This window comes from Panthera pardus, unplaced genomic scaffold, assembly GCF_024362965.1.
Source record: "Panthera pardus isolate Hobbes unplaced genomic scaffold, ASM2436296v1 HiC_scaffold_8, whole genome shotgun sequence".
Classification (NCBI taxonomy): Eukaryota; Metazoa; Chordata; class Mammalia; order Carnivora; family Felidae; genus Panthera; species Panthera pardus.
Genome location: NW_026527013.1, coordinates 74,664,563 through 74,685,475, shown reverse-complemented (window position 1 = coordinate 74,685,475; position 20,913 = coordinate 74,664,563). Strand labels below are relative to the sequence as shown.

The following is a 20,913-nucleotide window of genomic DNA, read 5'->3' as shown; positions in this document are numbered from 1 at the left end:
TTCACTCACCCCCTCAACCCATACCACTTAAAAGGCCACTTCCTCTGCCCTTATGCAATGCTTGTACTTGTTAGTGCCTGTATGGTTTGCAGGCAGTTTAAAAATGACCGCTTATGGGTCTAGTAGCACTCAGTTCCCATACTGAGACAAAAGATACTAGAAAGATCATTTTGCATCACAGCCAGTTTTGGGTTTTTTCTTCTCCTTTTCTTTCTGTCTTTTTTTTTTTTTTGCATTAGGTTAGAGTTCATAATCAGAGTTGAAGACAGGTCAGTGATGATTGATTAATTAATTCATGTGATTTTTATCGGGTACTGGCTATGGGCCAGGCACTACATAACGTATGAGAGAGAGAATGATAACCGAGATAATTGTGGTCGTCGTCCTCATCTAGATTGCTGTGTACATAAGGAAAGAAATGAAAAACCAGTGAAAAAGAAAGAAAAATACTAAACTGTAGTAACTACCAAGACGGGAATAAAAAATTTTGCTAAGATGGTGAATTATGATTGGAGGTGTAAAACCTACTTTTGATGAGGGGTTAGGGGAAGGCTGCGTTTAAGCTAAGTTCTGAAGGTTGGATGGTCATCTTGTGGAGAACAGGGATGGTGATGGGGTAAAAAGAGATGGGGATGATGCTGATGGTAGAAATGATGGTGGAGTTGGTGGTGGTGATGTGATAATGATGACGGTGATGGAGATCATAGTGGTGATAGGGATTAGGAGCCATGATGAGGATTAAAACTACTCTATGGTAAAAACAACGGAGCTACGTCAAATGTTACTCTTTGACATTTTGCCAAAGAAGACCTAGAAATAAAAACAATTAGAATAATATTATATAACTTATGTAATCTTACCTTTGCCTGGGAACAATGTACCCTCGAAACTATACCCAGACCAAGCAATAATTCTGCAACTTTTGTATTTTCTTTTGTAGCTGATGAATCATAGAAAATAAAACAAAACAAAACAGAGTGACTACTCTCATCCTGTTCTTCTGTAGGCAAAATCCAGGAGTTTTGAAAACAGTTTCTTTCTTTTTATGTATTTATTTTTAATGTTTATTTATTTTTGAGACAGAGAGAGACAGAGCATGAACGGGGGAGGGTCAGAGAGAGAGAGACACAGAATCCGAAACAGGCTCCAGGCTCCGAGCTGTCAGCACAGAGCCCAACGCGGGGCTCAAACTCACAGGCTGTGAGATCATGACCTGAGCCGAAGTCGGATGCTTAACCGTCTGAGCCACCCAGGCACCCCGAAAACAGTTTCTTAATACAGTACTACCTTTGCCTTGAGGTCAATGATTGACAAGTATTAGGGAGAAAAATAACATTTTGGGGGGCAGGAAAATAATTACTGACCTGCGGTTTTGTTAATTTATTGATTTGATCAATTTCTATAATGCACTAAGTGTATTTTTCTCTTCAGGGAGAATTTCTGAATATTTCCTGATGGTTATCTCCTCCTTCCCTGCCATATGCTCTTCCCTCTTTTCCTTCTCCTTCTTCTCCTACCAAATCATCCTTAGCATCGACATGTGAAGGTTTCACTGAGGAGCAGGTTATTAATGCTAAGTGGCATCACAAGAGATGGTGTTTTAAAATTGGCTGAGTTGCTGTTAATTATATGCACTCTTACTCACTATCTATGGCAGAGCACTTACGGAAAACCAGCACATTTTATTTATCTTTTGTTTCTGAATTTGAGATTTAAGAACATGGAAAGAATCTCAGTTATTTTGTTAACTGGAAAAAGCGAGTTATAAAACTAATTTTATACTAAGTGCTTAATTTTATATTATGAAATCTATATTATACTATGAAAACATAAGATGCATATATACATAATTTTATATGCCTACAAAGGCCATCAAGATAATAATAAGATGTTAATCTTTTTTTTTTAATTTTTTTTTTTTTAACGTTTATTTATTTTTGAGACAGAGAGAGACAGAGCATGAGCAGGGGAGGGTCAGAGAGAGAGGGAGACACAGAATCTGAAACGGGCTCCAGGCTCTGAGCTGTCAGCACAGAGCCCGACGCGGGGCTCGAACTCACGGACCGTGAGATCATGACCTGAGCCGAAGTCAGCCGCTTAACCGACTGAGCCACCCAGGCGCCCCAAGATGTTAATCTTTTGAGAGTGGGATATTTTGAGAAAATTTTCTGTTTTTTCTTTTCCTAAATTCTGAAATTTCAGAGAAAAGGGATACTTTAGAAATAAACTACAAACAAAACATTAACTTGTTTTGGCCCTTGGCCTGGTATTCCTAGCCATTTCGAAAATAATCAGAGATTTGGGTGAACAAACTGTGTTCTCTTTTGTTGCTTTATATTAGCATTCACACACAAAAAGGAAAGATCTGGTGTCTTAAAAGAGGACAGTGGTTAAATATATTAAAGGTAATAGATCGTGTGACATTAAAATTACATTTTCAAAGAAATTGAATAACCATTATAATTCGTCATGTTATGTGGAAAAAATTAGTTTATGTAGTAAAATAAGAATTATGTAAAAGCAAAAATGTATGTGTGTAGGAGAAAAGACCACAAATAAATAACCATAATTTGGGCCACGGCAATTTCTAGGTGTGCGGAATCATGTTTCTTCATTTTTCGATGACCAGGTATCCCCTTTAAAATGAAATATATAAACATTATTATATTAAAAAAAAAAAAAAAGAATCAGAACAAGATGACCCAGAAAGGAATCATTCAGATGTTTTGGTGAAAATAACCCTGGAAACATGTTACTTTTCTCTGTGTTCATCCAGTGGCTCAAGTAAACAATAGCAAATAATACCATTGAATTTCTCAGACACTGTCTAAACTCTAGAGAAATTCAAAGAAATCTCAAGCTTCAGGGTTGGACTATTGGATTGTCTAACTGGTTATAGCTTGGACGTATTATTGTTAATATGATTATTAGACACGTTACCAACTCAGTGCAATTGATCAGGAGAGTTCAAACACATCAGGAAGCCACAGGAGAGTTTCCTAAAGACTTGCTTACATACTTCCATACAAATGGAATACGAATCAGCTGTATTCACCTCAGTGCCCGGTTCAGCTGCCGGACAAACCCACTGTATGAACTGACCCAATCGCTTGGGCGTCCTTGGACCTCTGGCTTAGGGGAAGAGAACTGTGGGCTGGCAGCGCCTGGTACAGAGGAGGCCCTCAATAAATGGGTGACTGGTCAGGGGCAGCTAAACGCGTCTGATCCCGACTATATCCCATCCCATGGTTTTACCCGGAAAGTAGGCACTTTATGTGTGATATTTACATGAATGGTACCTGCCTGGGGTAAAAAGGTAAAAACGGAAGAGTAATTGTGTTAACAGTAATAACAAGATACTGAAAATCATGGCTGCCAATTACTGTGCACCTGTGTGTGCCAGGCCCCCACAAGCCAGGCCTTCAAGATCACCAGGGGCGCCCCCCCCCAGGCCTTCAAGGTCACCAGGGGCGCCCCCCCCCACCCCCCAGTTGCTAGAGGACTTGTCTTTTCCTGATGGTTATAACATGGAAAGAAACACAATGGCCAGGCTCTCGGCTCACGTGATGTCTAATGCCCTTCACCGCCTCCCCCCGCTGCCCCCGTCCACCTTTCCTTTTAGTCTGCACCCTGATGGTGTTCCATCTCTGTCCGAGGCAGATGAGATTCAAGGTGAGAGAAAGAACAAATCCTGTAAGGTAATTCTGTCACTCACCTCATCTTCATAATCTTCCCTGAGCTTCCTCTGCGGCTCACCCCGGTATTGATCGAGTCACAGGCTATAGCAGACCGAGGCAGGGGGCTGGAAACCTTTCCGCGCCACCCGCGCCAGTGCGCCCGTCTCAGCTCCGAGAAGAAAAGCCTGCTGTGAAAACAATCAGTGCATTCGCTTTAGATCTAAGTGATTCCAACTAGGTCGATGCTTCATGCTGATGTGTTGAAAACATTTAAAAAATTTCTCAGAGTTTGATTTCCACTGGAACATTATGGCATGTGTCTGCAGTTGTTATTTTCCACGAACGCAGCCGACGACTGCTTCCTGCCACAGCACACAAAAGCAGTGGGGACACGGAGGCTTTTTGTCTGCGTGGAGGTTTACTGCGAATGCTTTTTGGGGAAGAGGGAGGAACACGTGCCCAGGTTTGGTTGATAAGCCGCGTGTGATCTTGACCGACGGCGGTAGGGGTTTTTATTATTGTTTGTTTGGCTCCCGAAGTGAATGTGAGCCAGGGCTGACCAAGTACAAATGCGGGCAAATGGACAACTCCCCGGTTTGGTGTTGAGTGTTGAGATTCTTCTCTGTTTTGGCACAGACTTTTATGAGGCCACTTACCAATGACGTCAAGAGTGGCTTTCTCTTCCAAAGGATCCATCGGGTCTCTGCAATTTAGGTTTATATTCAAGAATAATTGGAGCTCCTCATCACGTCTTGGCATCCAGTGGAAAAGAAGCATTTACACAGATATCCTTACCCAAATTAATATTTATTCAATGTCTGGTGGGCACTTGGGACAATATTTAATGGTGGAAGGCACAATCACAGATTTTTCCACCTGAAAAATAATCTGTAAAGGACAGGAACCCCGTACCAGCATTTCTGTGGTTTTAGGGATGTGACAAGAGGTGGGAAGTCCACTTTGAAAGTGTGGGGGTCAGGGGCATCCATAAATTTATTAAATCTGATCACATTTCCAAATTCCTCATCCTGGCTATTAATAACAGAGCCCAGATTTGTTAAGAACAAATCAAAACAAAACAAAAACAAAAAACAAACAAAACCCCCCACAAAATCTACAAACCACACCTTCCTAATTACTTTTCCTTTGTTTGGAGATGCAAAGGACTGACATTAGGGCTTTTTGTTTTGTTTTGTGTTGTTTTGTTTTGTTTTGTTTCATATAGTTCCCCGGGAGATCTGTGGCTGAGTCAGAGTTAGAACTAGGTTGTTAAGTGTTCCGTCTGCCAAGTTCTATAAAAACTATGTGTGTCACTTCAGCTAAGTTTTCTTTGCAATGCCATCGTTTAAATCAAATGTTGGGGTTTTCTTCTAGGCCTGAACTCTCTGGGGTTGTGTTACCCTGTTTGCTGTTTACTGTCAAGACGCTGAGAGAATGTTCTTATAATGATCCAAGAGGAAGTGGCAAATGAATGCTCTTCTTCAGGTATTTTGTTGATTTTTCAAAATGCCTGCCAATAGGAAAATTTCCACAAAACTGTCATCTGAGGGTTTGCTGTATAAATCTGGGAGAAAGCCTTATGGTGTTTTCTTTAGTGAAATGAGTGAGATCCTAAGATCCCCTTTGTGCTCTGATCTGCTGTTTCTCTCAAAGATTGGCTTTCTTATTTGTCAGAATTGTTCCTTAATTCATTACCGTTTCCTGCCTCTGGTTAGTTCTGCGCCCATGGGAGACATTGTGGTTTATTTCACCGAACACCTACTTTGAGTACCTGTTGTTTGTACACTTGACTATTAGCTCATATTCTAAATACAAACTGCCTATAGATGGCCCCCTTTGGAACTTTTATTTGCTATTTTTATATCTCATTTTAAAGAATAAGATCAAGAGGGTGTGGCTTTTATGAGTAAAGGTACTATAGATCTTTGAGTATTACTTTACACTTGAATTTAGATACGCATTTGTATCTGGAAAGCCCAACATGTGTTCGGAGGTTTAGGTCAGTGATACCAATAGCTTCGTTCGGGAGGAGGCGGGAAGAAAATTTCAACTGAATGTCCTCAGCCTCGAAGGTACAAAAGGCTTGTGTTTAAGGGAGACCCGGGTCAATGCTGATGGATCTGGGGGCAGAACTTGTCGCAGCTTTCTAGTTCTTTTTCTTCTTTTTATAGTAGATGTTTGCTTCTCTAAAATGGGACAACTGTTCAAAATGTCTTGGTCTATAGAGTTTTAGAGCCTGGAGATAATATAATCAAGAGAGCTTGTCATGATAATGCTGTTTCACAGTGGTTCATAGCTTGAAGGAGGCAGCATTTATGTAAAATCTTGCTCCTTCTTTCCAATAACAGTGTTTGGCTAAAAACATTAAGAATGTGGCACCATTGCAGGTCAGCGAGTGGGGGAAATAATTCTGATATGTCACCTCTCCAGCACCATTTCATTCGTTTGGAAAACAAACTCCTTGGGTGTGCTGTACAACTACTATTTGTACTTTAAATGTACTATCAAGAGCCCTATTTGTAAAGAATTTATGCACTTAATTTATGTACTCAGCTTGTCAAGTTACTTTGTTTCTGGATTTTCTGCCCCAGAGCAATGGGGAGCCTCCAACATGCACCGCAAAGAGAAAAACTGTAGGCTTATAATAAGCCTATAGTGGCTCATGCGTGAAGCTTAGGCTACTATAGATTTTCCAGAAAATCAAATATGGATGTTGCAGAAATAACTTTTCTTGCCAGAAGAAGCGACTCATTATGGGACCATTAACTGTGGATCTCTTGGGAGTTTCTTTAAGCAATTATTTAAAAGCCAGTGTTTCCCAGCCAAACTTTTGGAGAAATATAACCTGATGCTGGCAGGTCAGCAGAGCTGCTTTAAATGAACATTTCCCCACAGGAAGTTATTTCAGATGGGCCAGTGGAATTGGCAGGTGGCACTGAGTTCTCTTTCAGCCAATTGGGAAAGCATGTTTTCACAAGGGTAGATGCTTTAAGGTGAGCATACTGAAAAAAAATGGATAAAATTAGTTTTCCAGAAATAATAAATTTTAGACATCGTTCAGCAATTTTTAATATAAAAAAACCCTTCTATGCCTGGGTACTGTGAAGATGGCATTATTGAGGAGTTGTATTATGACACGTTAATGCATAAGGCAAGTCTTAATTCGTCTGATGAATCCCATTAAACTACTGTGTATGGAATCTTGTGGATTCAGAGGAAGCTGAATTGTAGAGTTGTCATGCTTTGTCAGTTTATTTTTATTCTTTTGCAGCCCTCTATCTGGTCACTATTGTTTTGTCCTTGAAAGGAAACTGCAGGGTTTTGTTTTTGTTTTCTGGACTTCCTCTGGACTTTGAGGATCATGTAGAGCACCATCTCACAAATGTTGGAGAGCTCTTTTTCACAAAAGGCAATAAAAATATATCCCTGGTTTAATAAATGGTGCGCCCTGCCTCATTCTTAGTTTCCGATTGACAAGAGGCTGAATTATTTCCATAAAGCTATTGCTTACTTCTTTCTAGTGCTATTTCCATAAAGCTATTGCTTCCTTCTGTCTAGTGCTTTTTTTTTTCTGTTAGTGGGGTTCAAGAGCCTTTTGGCAGAAGGATGACGTATGGGGATACATTATCGCCTCCCTCTTTGTGGTTCCCATTCAGATGACTGCTGACAGTATTTAGCTGGTTTACTTATGGAATTTTAAAAAGGCATTGAATTTAGAACATTATATTAGTTCATTGTCAGGATGTTCTATTTCATTGACAAGCAGAATTTAGAAAATATTCGGATGCCTAATAACTTCTTGTTCTTCAAATCTATTTTCTTCTATTGAAAAAAATATTATGAAGACTGTTAATCATACCTGTTGCTCTGATTATATGTATATCCCTTACGATATAAAGTAGGAAGAGATTAAATTCAGATGTGGAAGTTAGTTTTAGGAAACAGATTAATTTGCTTATTCATTTGTTTCTTGATTCGTTCATTCACTTCATTCATTCATTTATTCACTCACCAACTAATCAATGGATATTTGTTCAGCTTTTAACAAGTGGTAGGCATTTTATTGAATGCTTAGGATAAAAGTAAAAACACACATGGTTTTTGCCCTCAAGGAGTTTATGGTTTATTGTAAAAACAAAACAAAACAAAACAAAACAAAACAGAATAAAAAACAACACATAATTACAATGTAATGATATTTGCCATAATTCATCCAATGAACAAATATTTTTTGAGTCCCTACCATGAGCTAAGCACAGTCCTAGGAATCAGGATATGATGAGTAAGTTCTCTGTCTTCTTAGAGCTCAGGAGACCTCATCTCCTGTCACATGTCCCCTTGTCCACTTTGGTATGGCCACATTGGGCATTATTGGTCTGACCTCTTTCAGTTGCAAATGACAAATTCAAATCAAGCTGTTAAGCAAGAGAGGGTGATTCCTGCCTCACCTAATTGATGAGTCCAAGCTCTGAGGCTCAAATAATTCTATAGGGGCTGTGTCTCTGTCTCCGTGTCTCACCAGTTTTTTCCTTTCTTTCTCCCATTACTTTCTCCCACAGTAGGAAATCTGCAAGGATTCTTACTGCTCTTTTGGAGTTTACAAGCTCACTCTTTAGTTCAATTTCTAGGTCAGTTAGCAGGAGTAACCATGCTTGAGGCAATGACCTGAACTTATTTGGTCACAAAACCTCACCTGAACTGGTTTGTTCAGATTATTTACATATTTTTTTCTGTAAAAATGTTAATTAGGGTGATGTTCCAGAATGTGCTGGAGTGTTACTTAATATATATTCTAAGCATTGTATTATCCTTGTACAATCTGTAAAATCTGAGTTCAGATTCGTATGTTGCTCTAGTGGAATCATAGAGGGGATTGTGAGCCTATATAATTAAGTTTTTTATATTTATCCATCAGTTGAATCTAAAAATGGGGAAAAACATTCCAGTATTTGAAATATTTGCTATAAAACAAACATAAAGTGTTTCATAGGTTAAGACATGCAATCGTGTATATCTTCAAAGCAGTGTCACTAAAAGTAGAAATACAATTAATGAAAGTTGGAAGTGGGGAGGGCAATGGAGCGAGATATTTTTCTTCCTGAATATTTTAATATGCCTTTGCCTTTTCCTGAAGAAGATTCACTTCCTCTGCTAAGAAATACATTACTTAAAATTCTTTTCCTTTTGAAACACTCCTTTCCATGGCTTCAAGATCTGTTCCAGCCTGACTTTCAGGATCTGCTGGATGGCTGTCTTCTGGAATTTCCTTGCATTTTGCTGCCTTATTTGGGCCGTGGTATCTTATAATCTCATATTCTCCTCACTCTTGAATTTCATTTGTTGTTGCTATTATTCTTGGAGTACATTTTCAAGTAATTCTTTCAAATCTGTACAAATCTGTAGATGGTGGATTTGGGGAGTCTGAATGTCTGAAAACGACTTCATTTTGTCTTCACTCTTGATTGATAGCTAGAATGTAGGCTCAAAATAATTTTCACTCAGAACTTATGAAGGCATTTTTCCAATGTTTTTGGCATCCAGTGTTACTTATGAAATGTCCTAAACCAATTTGGTCCTTCTTCCTTTGAGGGTAAATGTGATCTCTTTGGAAGCTTTTAGGATCTTCTTTAGAATCCCAGTATTCTTGAAATTTTATAATAATGTGTTCAGATTTTTCCCCGCATTCTTTCTGCTCACCCCCAGATAGAATCTTTCAAAATGAAGACATATTCTTTTTGTTGGTTTATTTAATCTTTGGATAATTTCATTCTTTTATTCCTTTGATAAATTGCTCATGTCCCTTTTCTTAACTACTGCTTTCTAGAACTACTAGTAGACAGATGTGGGTCCTTCTGGATTGATTGTGCTGAAATCCTTCATATTTTCTGCTTATTTGTCATTTTCTTCTAGATTCTGGAACATTTCATTGACTTTTTCATTCAGTATTCTATCAAGCTTTCAAATGTCAAGAATTACATTATGAATTTTTACAAACCCTGTTCCTTTTATCATTGCAACTTGTTCTTGTTATATGAATGAAATAGTCTGTTGAACTCTCTCATAAAACCATCTAAAATTAGTTTAAGATTCCCTGCTCCTCCCTGAGTTATTTCTGTTTCCTCCAGCAACAGTGGATATTCCTGTTCATTTGTATTCTTTTGTTTTTTGTTTTTGTTTTGCTATGTTTTTTCTCAAGTATCTGACAATAGTGGGTTGCCCATTTGTATTTATGAATTAAGTATAGGATAATTATTACATGTTGTTTCCACGGCTTTCCTCTGCAGCTTAACTATGTCAGGCTTTACTCCATGTTGTGTAGGACTAGGAGTAATAGTTGAGCAGTTTGGGTGTGCCCTCTCAGACCCCAAAAGAAAGTTGGCCCCCACTCTGGGGTCCCATCCTTCACTTTGGAAGCCAGTGTCTCCATTTTGAAAAATGTTGACAAGGATCAGAGGGGACTGCCTCATTCAGACCCTTATTAAATAATAAAGTCTTTTTATCAGGCTGTGAGATGAAATATTCAGAATGGTAAGAGAAAGAGAAAAATGATTTTAATCTACTCAAGGTACTCAAATATCTAAACAGGGTATTATTACATAACAATCAGATATCATCCGTATTGTTTTCTGAGTATTATTTTTTTATTTTTATTTTTAAAGTTCATTTGCTTATTTTGAGAGAGACAGAGACAGCATGAGCAGGGCAAGGGAGGGGCAGAGAGAGAGATAGAGAGAATCCCAAGCAGGCACCATACTGTAAGTCCAGAGCCTGATATGGGACTCAAATTCATCATACCGTGAGATTATGCCTTGAGCCAAAACTGAGAGTTGGATGCTAAGCCAACTGAGCCACCCAGGCACCCCCTGAGTCTATTATTGGTGTGATTTCTTTTATTTCCAAAGTCTGTGCAGAAGTGTTAATTTCCACAATTATGACAGTGAGGAAAAAGTGTGGGCTAACTGGTATATCTGCTTGAGGAATTTGTTGAGATGGTCTTTATATCTTCTCCATGACTTTTTCATTACTGTTCCATGAAAATTTGAAAATAATATGTATTTTACATCTGTTAGATACAATGTTTCTCTCTTACTCTTTCTCCTCAATAAATCAGACTCTGTAATTGTGTTATTCAAGTACTCTATATTTTTTATCTGCTTGATCTGTCACATTTTGAAAGAGGCGTGTTATCTCCCGGAAGACTGCACTTTCTGCTAGTTTCTCATTGTATTTCTAAAAATTATTCATCTAATGTATTTTGCGATTAGTTTTTTTTCAATGTATAAAGTTTCTTGACATATCCGTTTGGCAGAGTGTACCTTTTATAAATATGAAATATCCCGCTTAATGCATTTTGTTTCAGCTTTACTTCAATCGTAATATTTCTACCTGCTTTCCTTTTGTTTCCATTTGCTTATCATATCTTCAGCTACTTAACCTTTATCATTTTATTTAAAATGATCTTTTAAATAGCCTCTGAACTGAGTTTTGCCTTTCTTCCCTAATTTTAGTCATCGTCTTTTATATAGAAATGTTGTTCATTCCATTTGCAACATTAATTGATTTGTTTGGTCTTGGTCTTATTTTTATCTGATACCTTTTATGTTTTGTGGCCCTTCCCTCCTTCCTTCATCCCTTCTTTCCTTCTTTTCTTTCCTATCTTTCCTTGGAGTGATCAATTTTTTTTTCTTACTGATTTAGTTCTCCATCTCATTTATCTTCTGCTAATGAGGAATATTACTTTTTGTAAAAAATATACTTGGCCCATTTTTTAAAAATCTTCTTCTAATGTTTACTTTTTTTTTAAAGAGAGAGAGAGAGAGAGAGAGAGCAAGAGCAGAGGAAAGACAGAGAGAGGGAGACACAGAATCTGAAGCAGGCTCCAGGCTCTGAGCCATCAGCACAGAGCCCAACACAGAGCTCAAAATCAGGAACCATGAGATCTTGGCCTGAGCCGAAGTTAGATGCTTAACCAACTGAGCCACCCAGGTGCCCCTACTTGACCAAAATTTTTTAACAGCAAATAATCACCGTAATCTCAGGATAAAGATAAGAATTTTAATATTCATTTACTCCATCGTAGTTGTGCCATCTTTTATTAAGAGTATATGAGGAGTGTCTGGGTGGCTCAGTCGGTTAGGCATCTGACTTTGGCTCAGGTCATGATCTCGAGGTTTGTGGGTTCGGGCCCCACGTTGGGCTCTGTGTGTCGGATTCTCTGTCTCCCTCTCTCTCTGCCCCTCCTCTGTTTGTGCTCTCTCTCAAAAAAAGAATAGAAACTAAATAAATAAATGTAAAAACAAAGTATATAAAATTTAGCTCTGGAATTTATTAAAAATAAGTTTACCTTTCCTTTCAAAAATCCTTCCTTAATAATTGATCTAAGCTTCAAGAGCATATTGTTAGAAATTCCTTACACTTAATATTTATTTAATTGGTCTTATTCCCCAAACATCTCCTGTATATGACAATTCCTTTCATTCTGCTACATTTATGTAGATTCCTATCTGCCTCAGTGATTTTTTTAAATAGAAAGCACATTGAATTCTTGCATTAAAAAAGGTGAAAAATAACGATTTATGTAAGAATAGAATTTCAGGAAAATAGTTCATTTTGCTAAACATTTCTAGAAATCTTCCTGCATTCTTTAGTGTTACTTTGAAGATTCCTGTGAGAAAATATTTTGACTTACCCATAAAGAATTGAGGAGATAAAGACAACGTGTGTATTAGTGTACGTGTATGTATATATTGTCATTTTTGAGGACTGGCGTTCCTATAATTTTGACATATTCTTCCTGTTTTCTTTCCATGATATTAGGCAATGGTTATAGTAGAGGATGATACTTTAAGTATTTTACTTCTACAAATAAAATTTGGCAACCATTTAAAAAAATTTTATATTAAGTTCTAAAATCCAATTCTGGCAACCAATGGTTCTAGCGTCTTTAACGTACATATTCATAATTTTATCTTTACCCTTAGAATTCAGAAATTTGTCAGGATATGTCAAGAGATGGGCCCTCAAGAAATAATCCTGCCCTGCTCCCAGAAGACCTTTGGATATAAAGTCTTGTGACTTTCTTCAACTCAGGAAAAAGGTCTTTATTATATCTCTGATTAATGCTTTTCTTTAATTTTTTCTGTTCTTTTTTTCTTTTCTTTTATGATTTCTTGTTATTTCCTGCATTCTTTTCTCTGGCCTTCCAGTTTATTAATTTGTCTTTTTCCCTACTTGCTAATTGCTCATTTTTTGTGCCTCGATGCTCCCCAACTTTTTTTCTGGATAAAATGTTAGCTCAAACTCCACTAAAATGGGGGTGCCTGGGTGGCTCAGTCACTTAAGTGTCCAACTTCAGCCCAGGTCATGATGTCGGGGTTCGTGAGTTTGAGCCCTGTGACGGGCTCTGTGCTGACAGCTCAGAGCCTTGAGCCTGCTTCAGATTCTGATTCTGTGTCTTCCTCTCTGCTCCTCCCTGCTCATGCTCTGTCTGTCTGTCTGTCTGTCTCTGTCTCTCTCTCTCTCTCTGTGTCTTTCTCAAAAATAAATAAGCATTGGAAAAATTTTTAAAAATCCACTAAAATGGCTTGAATCTATATGTGTATTTAATGTCCTGTTTCCTACATTCATATTTTGTATAGGTGCTACTAATTCTGATTGCATAGCCTGATTACCTCTCACCCTCATTTTTATAATAAAACACACAAATGTGCATTTCAATCAGTTTTGACACACGTGTGTGCCTATGTAACCACTACCCCCACCAAGACATCAAACACTCTCAGAGGCACAGAAACCTCCCTAGACTTTCAGAGGCATCTGTTATTTTGATTTTGTCATTATAACTTACATCTTTCCTGTTCTAGAGATTCATTTAAATGGAATCATATGGCGAGTTCTCTTTTAAGTCTTGCTTCTTTCCCACAGCGTAGTGCCGGAGATTCATTCATGTTTTTGCGTATGTCAGTATTCCTTCCTTCCTTCCTTCCTTCCTTCCTTCCTTCCTTCCTTCCTTCCTTCCTAACTTCTTTCTTTCTTTCTTTCTTTCTTTCTTTCTTTCTTTCTTTCTTTCTTTCTTTCTTTCTTTCACTTTTCTTTCCCCACCTCCCTTTTTCCATTGAGGAGTATTCCATTGGGGATAAACCTTGTTCATCCATTCATCTCTTAAATATTTGGGTAGTTTACAGTAATTGAGCTCATACTGAGCTACTATGAATACACTGCCGTGAACATTTTTATATAAGTCTCTGTATGGACATATGTTTTCATGCCTTTTGGGTAAATACCTAGGAGTGGAATTGCTAAGTCATGGGGTAGATATATGTCTAACTTTGAAAAACTTCCCGTTTTCCAAATGGATGAACAATTTTACACATCCATCAGCAGTGTGTGAGAGTCTAGCTGCTGTATAGCCTCACCAGCACTTGATATGGTTGGTTCTGGCTTCAGCCATTCTAACAGGTGTGTAGTGGTTTTTCATTGTTTTTTAAAATAATTTATTTATTTTTTAATTTACATTCGAGTTAGTTAGCATATGGTACAACAATGATTTCAGGAGTAGATTCCTTAATGCCTCTTACCCATTTAGCCCTTCCCCCCCCCTCCCACAACCCCTCCAGTAACCCTCTGTTTGTTCTCTATATTTAAGAGTTTCTTATGTTTTGTCTCCCTCCCAGTTTTTATATTATTTTTGCTTCCCTTCCCTTATGTTCATCTGTTTTGTCTGTTAAAGTCCGCATATGAGTGAAGTCCTATGATTTTTGTCTTTCTCTGATTGACTAATTTCACTTAGCATAATACCCTCTAGTTCCATCCATGTAGTTGCAAATGGCAAGATTTCTTTTCTTTTTTTTTTTTTTTTGATTGCCAAGTAACACTCCATTGTATGTATTATATACATCACATCTTCTTTATCCATTCATCCATTGATGGAATTTGGGCTCTTTCCATACTTTGGCTGTTGTCGATAGTGCTGCTATAAACATTGGGGTGTATGTGCCCCTTCGAAACAGCACACCTGTATCCTTTGGATAAATACCTAGTAGTGCAATTGCTGGGTTGTAGGGTAGTTCTATTTTTAATTTTTTGAGGAACCTCCATACTGTTTTCCAGAGTGGCTGCACCAGTTTGCATTCCCACCAGCAGTGCCAAAGAGATCCTCTTTCTCTGCATCCTTGTCAACATCTGTTGTTGCCTGAGTTGTTAATGTTAGCCATTCTGACAGGTGTGAGATGGTATCTCATTATGGTTTTGATTTGTATTTTCCTGATGATGAGTGATGTGGAACATTTTTTCATGTATCAGTTGGCCATCTGGATGTCTTCTTTGGAGAAGTGTCTATTCATGTCTTTTGCTCATTTCTTCACTGGCTTATTTGTTTTTTGGGTGTTGAGTTTGATAAGTTCTTTATAGATTTTGGATATTAACTCTTTATCTGATATGTTGTTTGCAAATATCTTCTCCCATCCCGTCAGTTGCCTTTTAGTTTTGCTGATTTTCTTTTGCTGTGCAGAAGCTTTTTATCTTGATGAGGTCCCAATAGTTCATTTTTGCTTTTGTTTCCCTTGCCTCCAGAGACGTGTTGAATAAGAAGTTGCTGTGGCCAAGATCAAAGAGTTTTTTGCCTGCTTTCTCCTCAAGGATTTTGATGGCTTCCTGTCTTACATTTAGGTCTTTCATCCATTTTGAGTTTATTTTTGTGTCTGGTGTAAGAAAGTGGTCCAGGTTCATTCTTCTGCATGTCGCTGTCCAGTTTTCCCAGCACCAGTTGCTGAAGAGACTACCTTTATTCCATTGGATATTCTTTCCTGCTTTGTCAAAGATTAGTTGGTCATATATTTGTGAGTCCATTTCTGGGTTCTCTATTCTGTTCTATTGATCTGAATGAGTGTTTTTGTGCCGGTACCATACTGTGTTGATGATTACAACTTTGTAGTATAGCTTGAAGTCCAGGATTGTGACACCTCCAGCTTTGGTTTTCTTTTTCGAGATTGCTTTAGCTATTCAGGGTCTTTTCTGTTTCCATACAAGTTTTATGATTGTTTTTCTCTAGTTCTGTGAAGAATGCTGGTATTATTTTGATAGGGATTGCATTGAATATGTGGATTGCTTTGGGTAGTATTGACATTTTAACAATATTTGTTCTTCCCATCCACGAGCATGGAATCTTTTTCTATTCTTGTGTCTTCAATTTCTTTCATAAGTTTTCTATAGTTTTCAGTGTATAGATTTTTTTACCTCTTTGGTTAGATTTATTCCTGGGTATTTTATGGGTTTTGGTGCAATTGTAAATGGGATCAATTCCTTGATTTCTCTTTCTGTTGCTTCGTTATTGGCGTATAAGAATGCAACCGATTTCTGTGCATTGATTTTATATCCTGAAACTTTGCTGAATTCATGAATCAGTTCTAGCAGTTTTTTGGTGTAATCTTTTGGGTTTTCCATATACAGTATCATGTCATCTGCGAAAAGTGAAGGTTTGACCTCCTCCTGGCCAATGTAGATGCCTTTTATTTCTTTGTGTTGTCTGATTGCAGAGGCTAGGACTTCCAATACTATGTTGAATAACAGTGGCGAGAGTGGACATCCCTGTCTTGTTCCTGATCTTAGGAGGAAAGCTCTCAGTTTTTCCCCATTGAGGATATTAGCATTGGGTCTTTCATATTGACTTTTATGTTCTCAAGGCATTATCCTTCTATCCTTACTTTCTTGAGGGTTTTTATGAAGGAAGGATGCTGTATTTTGTCAAATGCTTTCTCTGCACCTATTGAGAGGACTGTGTGGTTCTTGTTCTTTCTTTTATTGATGTGATGTATCACATTGATTATTTTGCAGATATCGAACCAGTCCTGCATCCCAGGTATAAATCCCACTTGGTCGTGGTGAATAATTTGTTTAATGTATTGTTGGATCCAGTTGGCTAGTATCTTGCTGAGGATTTTTGCATCTGTATTCATCAGGAAAAATGGTCTATAATTCTCCTTTTAGGTGAGGTCTTTGTCTGGTTTTGGAATCAAGGTAATGCTGCCTTCATAGAGAGTGTTTGGAAGTTTTCCTCCATTTCTATTTTTTTGGAACAGCTTCAAGAGAATAGATGTTAACTCTTCTTTAAATGTTTGGTAAAATTCCCCTGGAAAGCCATCTGGCCCTGGACTCTTGTTTTTTGGGAGATTTTTGATTACTAATTCTATTTCCTTACTGGTTATGGGTCTGTTCAAATTTTCTATTTCTTCCTGTTTCAGTTTTGGTAGTGTATATGTTTCTAGGAATTTGTCCATTTATTCCAGATTGCCCATTTCATTGCAATATAATTGTTCATAATATTCTCTTATTATTGTTTTTATTTCTGCTGTGTTGGTTGTGATCTCTCCTCTTTCATTCTTGATTTTATTTATTTGGGTCCTTTCCTTTTTCTTTTTGACCAAACTGGCTAGGGGTTTATCAATTTTATTAATTCTTTCAAAACTCCAGCTTCTGGTTTCATTCATCTGTTCTACTATTTTGGGGTTTTTTTTTTTGTTTGTTTGTTTTTTGTTTTTTGTTTTTGGTTTCAACAGCACTGATTTCTGCTCTAATCTTTATTATTTCCTGTCTTCTTCTGGTTTTGGGTTTTATTTGCTGTTTCTTTTCGAGCTCTTTAAGGTGTAAGGTTAGGTTGTGTATCTGAGTCCTTTCTTCCTTCTGTAGGAAGGCCTGGATTGCTATATACTTTCCTCTTATGACCACCTTTGCTGAGTCCCACAGGTTTTGGGCTGTGGTGTTATCTTTTTCGCTTTCATGGGCTTCCATGTACTTTTTAATTTCCTCTTTAACTTCTTGGTTAGCCCATTCATTCCTTAGTAGGATGTTCTTTAGCCTCCAAGTATTTGTTATCTTTCCAAATTCTTTCTTGTAGTTGATTTCGAGTTTCATAGAGTTGTGGCTTGAAAATATGCATGGTATGATCTCGATCTTTTTATACTTGTTGAGGGCTGATTTGTGTCCCAGTATGTGGCCTATTCTGGAGAACATTTCATGTGCACTGGAGAAGAATGTATATTCCACTGCTTTAGGATGAAATGTTCTGAATATATCTGTTATGTCCATCTGGCCCAGTGTGTCATTCAAAGCCATTGTTTCCTTGTTGATATTCTGATTAGATGATCTGTCCATTGCTGTAAGTGGGGTGTTGAAGTCCCCTACTTGTATGGTATATTATCAATGAGTTTCTTTATATTTGTGATTAATTGATTTATATATTTGGGTGCTCTCATATTTGGCACATAAATGTTTACAATTGTTAGGTATTTTTGCTGGGTAGACCCCTTAATTATGCCCCTTTTCATCTCTTGTTACAGTATTTCAAAGTCTAGATTGTCTGATGTAAGTATGGCTACTCTGGCTTTCTTTTGTCGATCATTAGCATGATAGATGGTTCTCCATCTCCTTACTTTCAATCTGAAGGTGTCTTTAGGTCTAAAATGGGTCTCTTGTAAACAGCATATAGATGGATCTTGTTTTCTTATCCATTCTGTTACCCTATGTCTTTTGATTGGAGCATTTAGTCCATTGACATTTAGAGTGAGTACTGAAGAGAGGAATTTATTGCCATTTTGTTGCTTGTAGCATTGGAGTTTCTGGTGGTGTTCTCTGGTCCTTTCTAGTCTTTTTTGCTTTTGGTATTTATTTATTTATTCATTCATTTATTTATTTATTTATTCATCTCTTCTCCCCTCAGAGAGTCCCCCTTAAAATTTCTTGCAGGGCTGGTTTAGTGGTCACAAATTTCTTTGATTTTTGTTTGTCTGGGAAACTTTTTATCTCTCCTTTTATTTTGAATGACAGCCTTGCTGGATAAAGAATTCTTGGCTGCATATTTTTCTGATTCAGCACATTGAATATATCCTGCCACTCCTTTCTGGCCTGCCAAGTTTCTGTGGATAGGTCTGCTGCAAACCTGCTCTGTCTTCCCTTGTAGGTTAAGGGCTTTTTTCCCTTGCTGCTTTCATGATTCTTTTCTTGCCTGAATATCTTGTGAATTTGACTGTGATATGCCTTGTTGATGGTCGGTATTTGTTGAATCTAATGGGAGTCCTCTGTGCTTCCTGGATTTTGATGTCTGTGTCTCTCCCCAGGTTAAGAAAGTTTTCTGCTATGATTTGCTCACATAACCCTTTTACCCCTTTTTCTCTCTCTTCATCTTCTGGGACCCCTATGATTCTGATGTTCCTTTTTAATGAGTCACTGAGTTCTGTAATTCTTAAATCATGCTCTTTTGCCTTAGTCTTCCTCTTTTTTTCTGCTTCATTATTCTCCATAAGTTTGTCCTCTATATCGCTGATTCTCTGCTCTGCCATATCCATCCTTGCCACCGTGGCATCCACTCAAGATTGCAGCTCAGTTATACCATTTTTTATTTCATTCTGACCAGCTTTTACTTCTTTCATCTCTGCAGAAAGGGATTCTAATCTATTTTCGACTCCAGCTAGTATTCTTATTATCGTGATTCTAAATTCTGGTTCAGACACCTTGCTTGTATCTGTATTGGTTAAGTCCCTGGCTGTCGTTTCTTCCTGCTCTTTCTTTTGGGGTGAATCCCTTTGTTTCTTCATTTTGAAGGAACAAAAGGAATTAGTGAAGTAAAAAAAATTAAAATTAAAAAATTAAAATTAAAAAATTAAAAACAATGCCTACACACACACACATACACAAATCAAATAAATGATGCTAGGTCCTAGGTGTGTTTTGGTCTGGGTGTTGAAATGGGCTTGATCGATTAGAGAAAAAAGGGAAGTAAAAAAAAAAGGAAATCATTTGAAAATTTGAAAATAAGAATACAGTGAAACAGAATAAAAGGAAATGATGGAAGTAAAATAGAATTTGAAAAAATTTACACAAAGGTAAAAAATATAGTAGAAAAAAATTAAAGAAAAATATTTTTAATAAAAATTGAAAATAAAAATAATCTTTTTCTTTCTGTATTCAAGAAAAAGAAAAGAAAAAAAAGAAAATTGAACACATGGACGAGTAAACAGATTGAAATACGATTGAAATTACTTCATATTCCCCTAGAAGTCAAACTATGAAGCACTTTATAGTTGGTAAACTAAGCAGGTGGAGAGATTTGTGTTCCTGAAAAGCAAGGTTGGCCCAGTTGGGCAGGGCTTAGTGTAATGGCTCCCTTCTCCACTAGATGGCGCTGCTAGCCTACTGGGGTGGATCGTTGTGGTGCTTGCAGGTGTGTATGCACATGCGCGGGAGCGGTGAAAATGGCGTCACCCAGCTACCCAGTCTCTAGTATCGGAGCTCTGTTCTCCTCAATCAACAATTGCGCACCTGTCCTTTGTCTTCAGCCTCCGTTCACTCCCCGTTTTTACACTGTTGGTGACCAAGCCCCAAGCAGCACCTCCCTCCTGAGTTTTATCTCAGATGCAGCTGTGTTTCCCGATCCCTCACTTCTGAGGGACTGTAGCTTTGACCCATTCTGCCCCTCTGTGGGAAGGTCTCACTGAGCAATGGCCAGGTGCTGGCCACACCCAGGAACGTTTGTGGGACCCTGCTGCTGCGGAGGCCCAGAGACTGTGTCCAGGTGCCAGCCCCCCCAGAGAAAGTTCACGTGCCCGTGTAGCAGCAGCGTTTCAGGGATTATGGCAAATCACAACACGCATCTGGAGCCAGGCTTCACCCCCAAAGTCCTTGTTCCAGCACCGGCGAATGTGGTTGTTCTCCAGGATCCGCTGGGACCTTTGCCTGTGGGGAGTCCTCCCAGCAGGGGAACCACCTCTCCCCGTGTGGCCTGAAGACCCCCAGACTTCACTCTGCTCCTGGGGATTCTCCCTTCCCACCAGAGCACCACCAGGTATTGAGCTGGGGAGTTTCAGACTCTGTGCTCCCCCTGTTTATAGAGTCTTAATGGAATTTAAGCCCTCTGCTTTCTCCTTTCTCCCTTTTTAGTTCAGTCCCTGCAGCTGTTTCCACTTTTCCACTTTCTCTCCAGCTGCTTTTGCGGGGGGCTGTGCTTTTCCCATATTCTCCCCCCACCCCCATCTCCATCCTCTCTCCACAAACAAAAACAGCTCCCTGCCCTCTGTGGCATCTCTCTCCCCCAGTTCACCTCTCTGCATCGTGTACCTGCTGAGTTCTGTGGTTCAGGTTGTGCAGATTGTCGTGTTAATCCTCAGATCAGTTTTCTAGATGTGCAGGTTGGTTTAGTGTTGATCTGGCTGTATTTCATGGACACCAGACGCACAAAAAAAACTTT

The 20,913-nt window shown here is 38.3% G+C and overlaps 1 protein-coding gene across 5 annotated transcripts in view; it reads left to right on the top strand.

Annotated features, from left to right (window-relative positions):
• POU6F2 (POU class 6 homeobox 2) overlaps positions 1–20,913 on the top strand; it is a 485,355-nt gene that overhangs the window by 24,240 nt on the left and 440,202 nt on the right. The window contains exon 1 of one of the 5 annotated variants that reach the window (XM_053898235.1): positions 5,016–5,162. The exons of 2 other annotated variants lie outside the window; for them this stretch is intronic. In XM_053898235.1, the coding sequence (XP_053754210.1) occupies positions 5,145–5,162 (18 nt within the window). In that variant the 5' untranslated portion in view covers positions 5,016–5,144. Of the gene's footprint in view, positions 1–5,015; positions 5,163–20,913 lie in introns of those variants that run through there. 2 more of the 5 variants (XM_053898233.1, XM_053898236.1) reach the window with 2 other exon arrangements.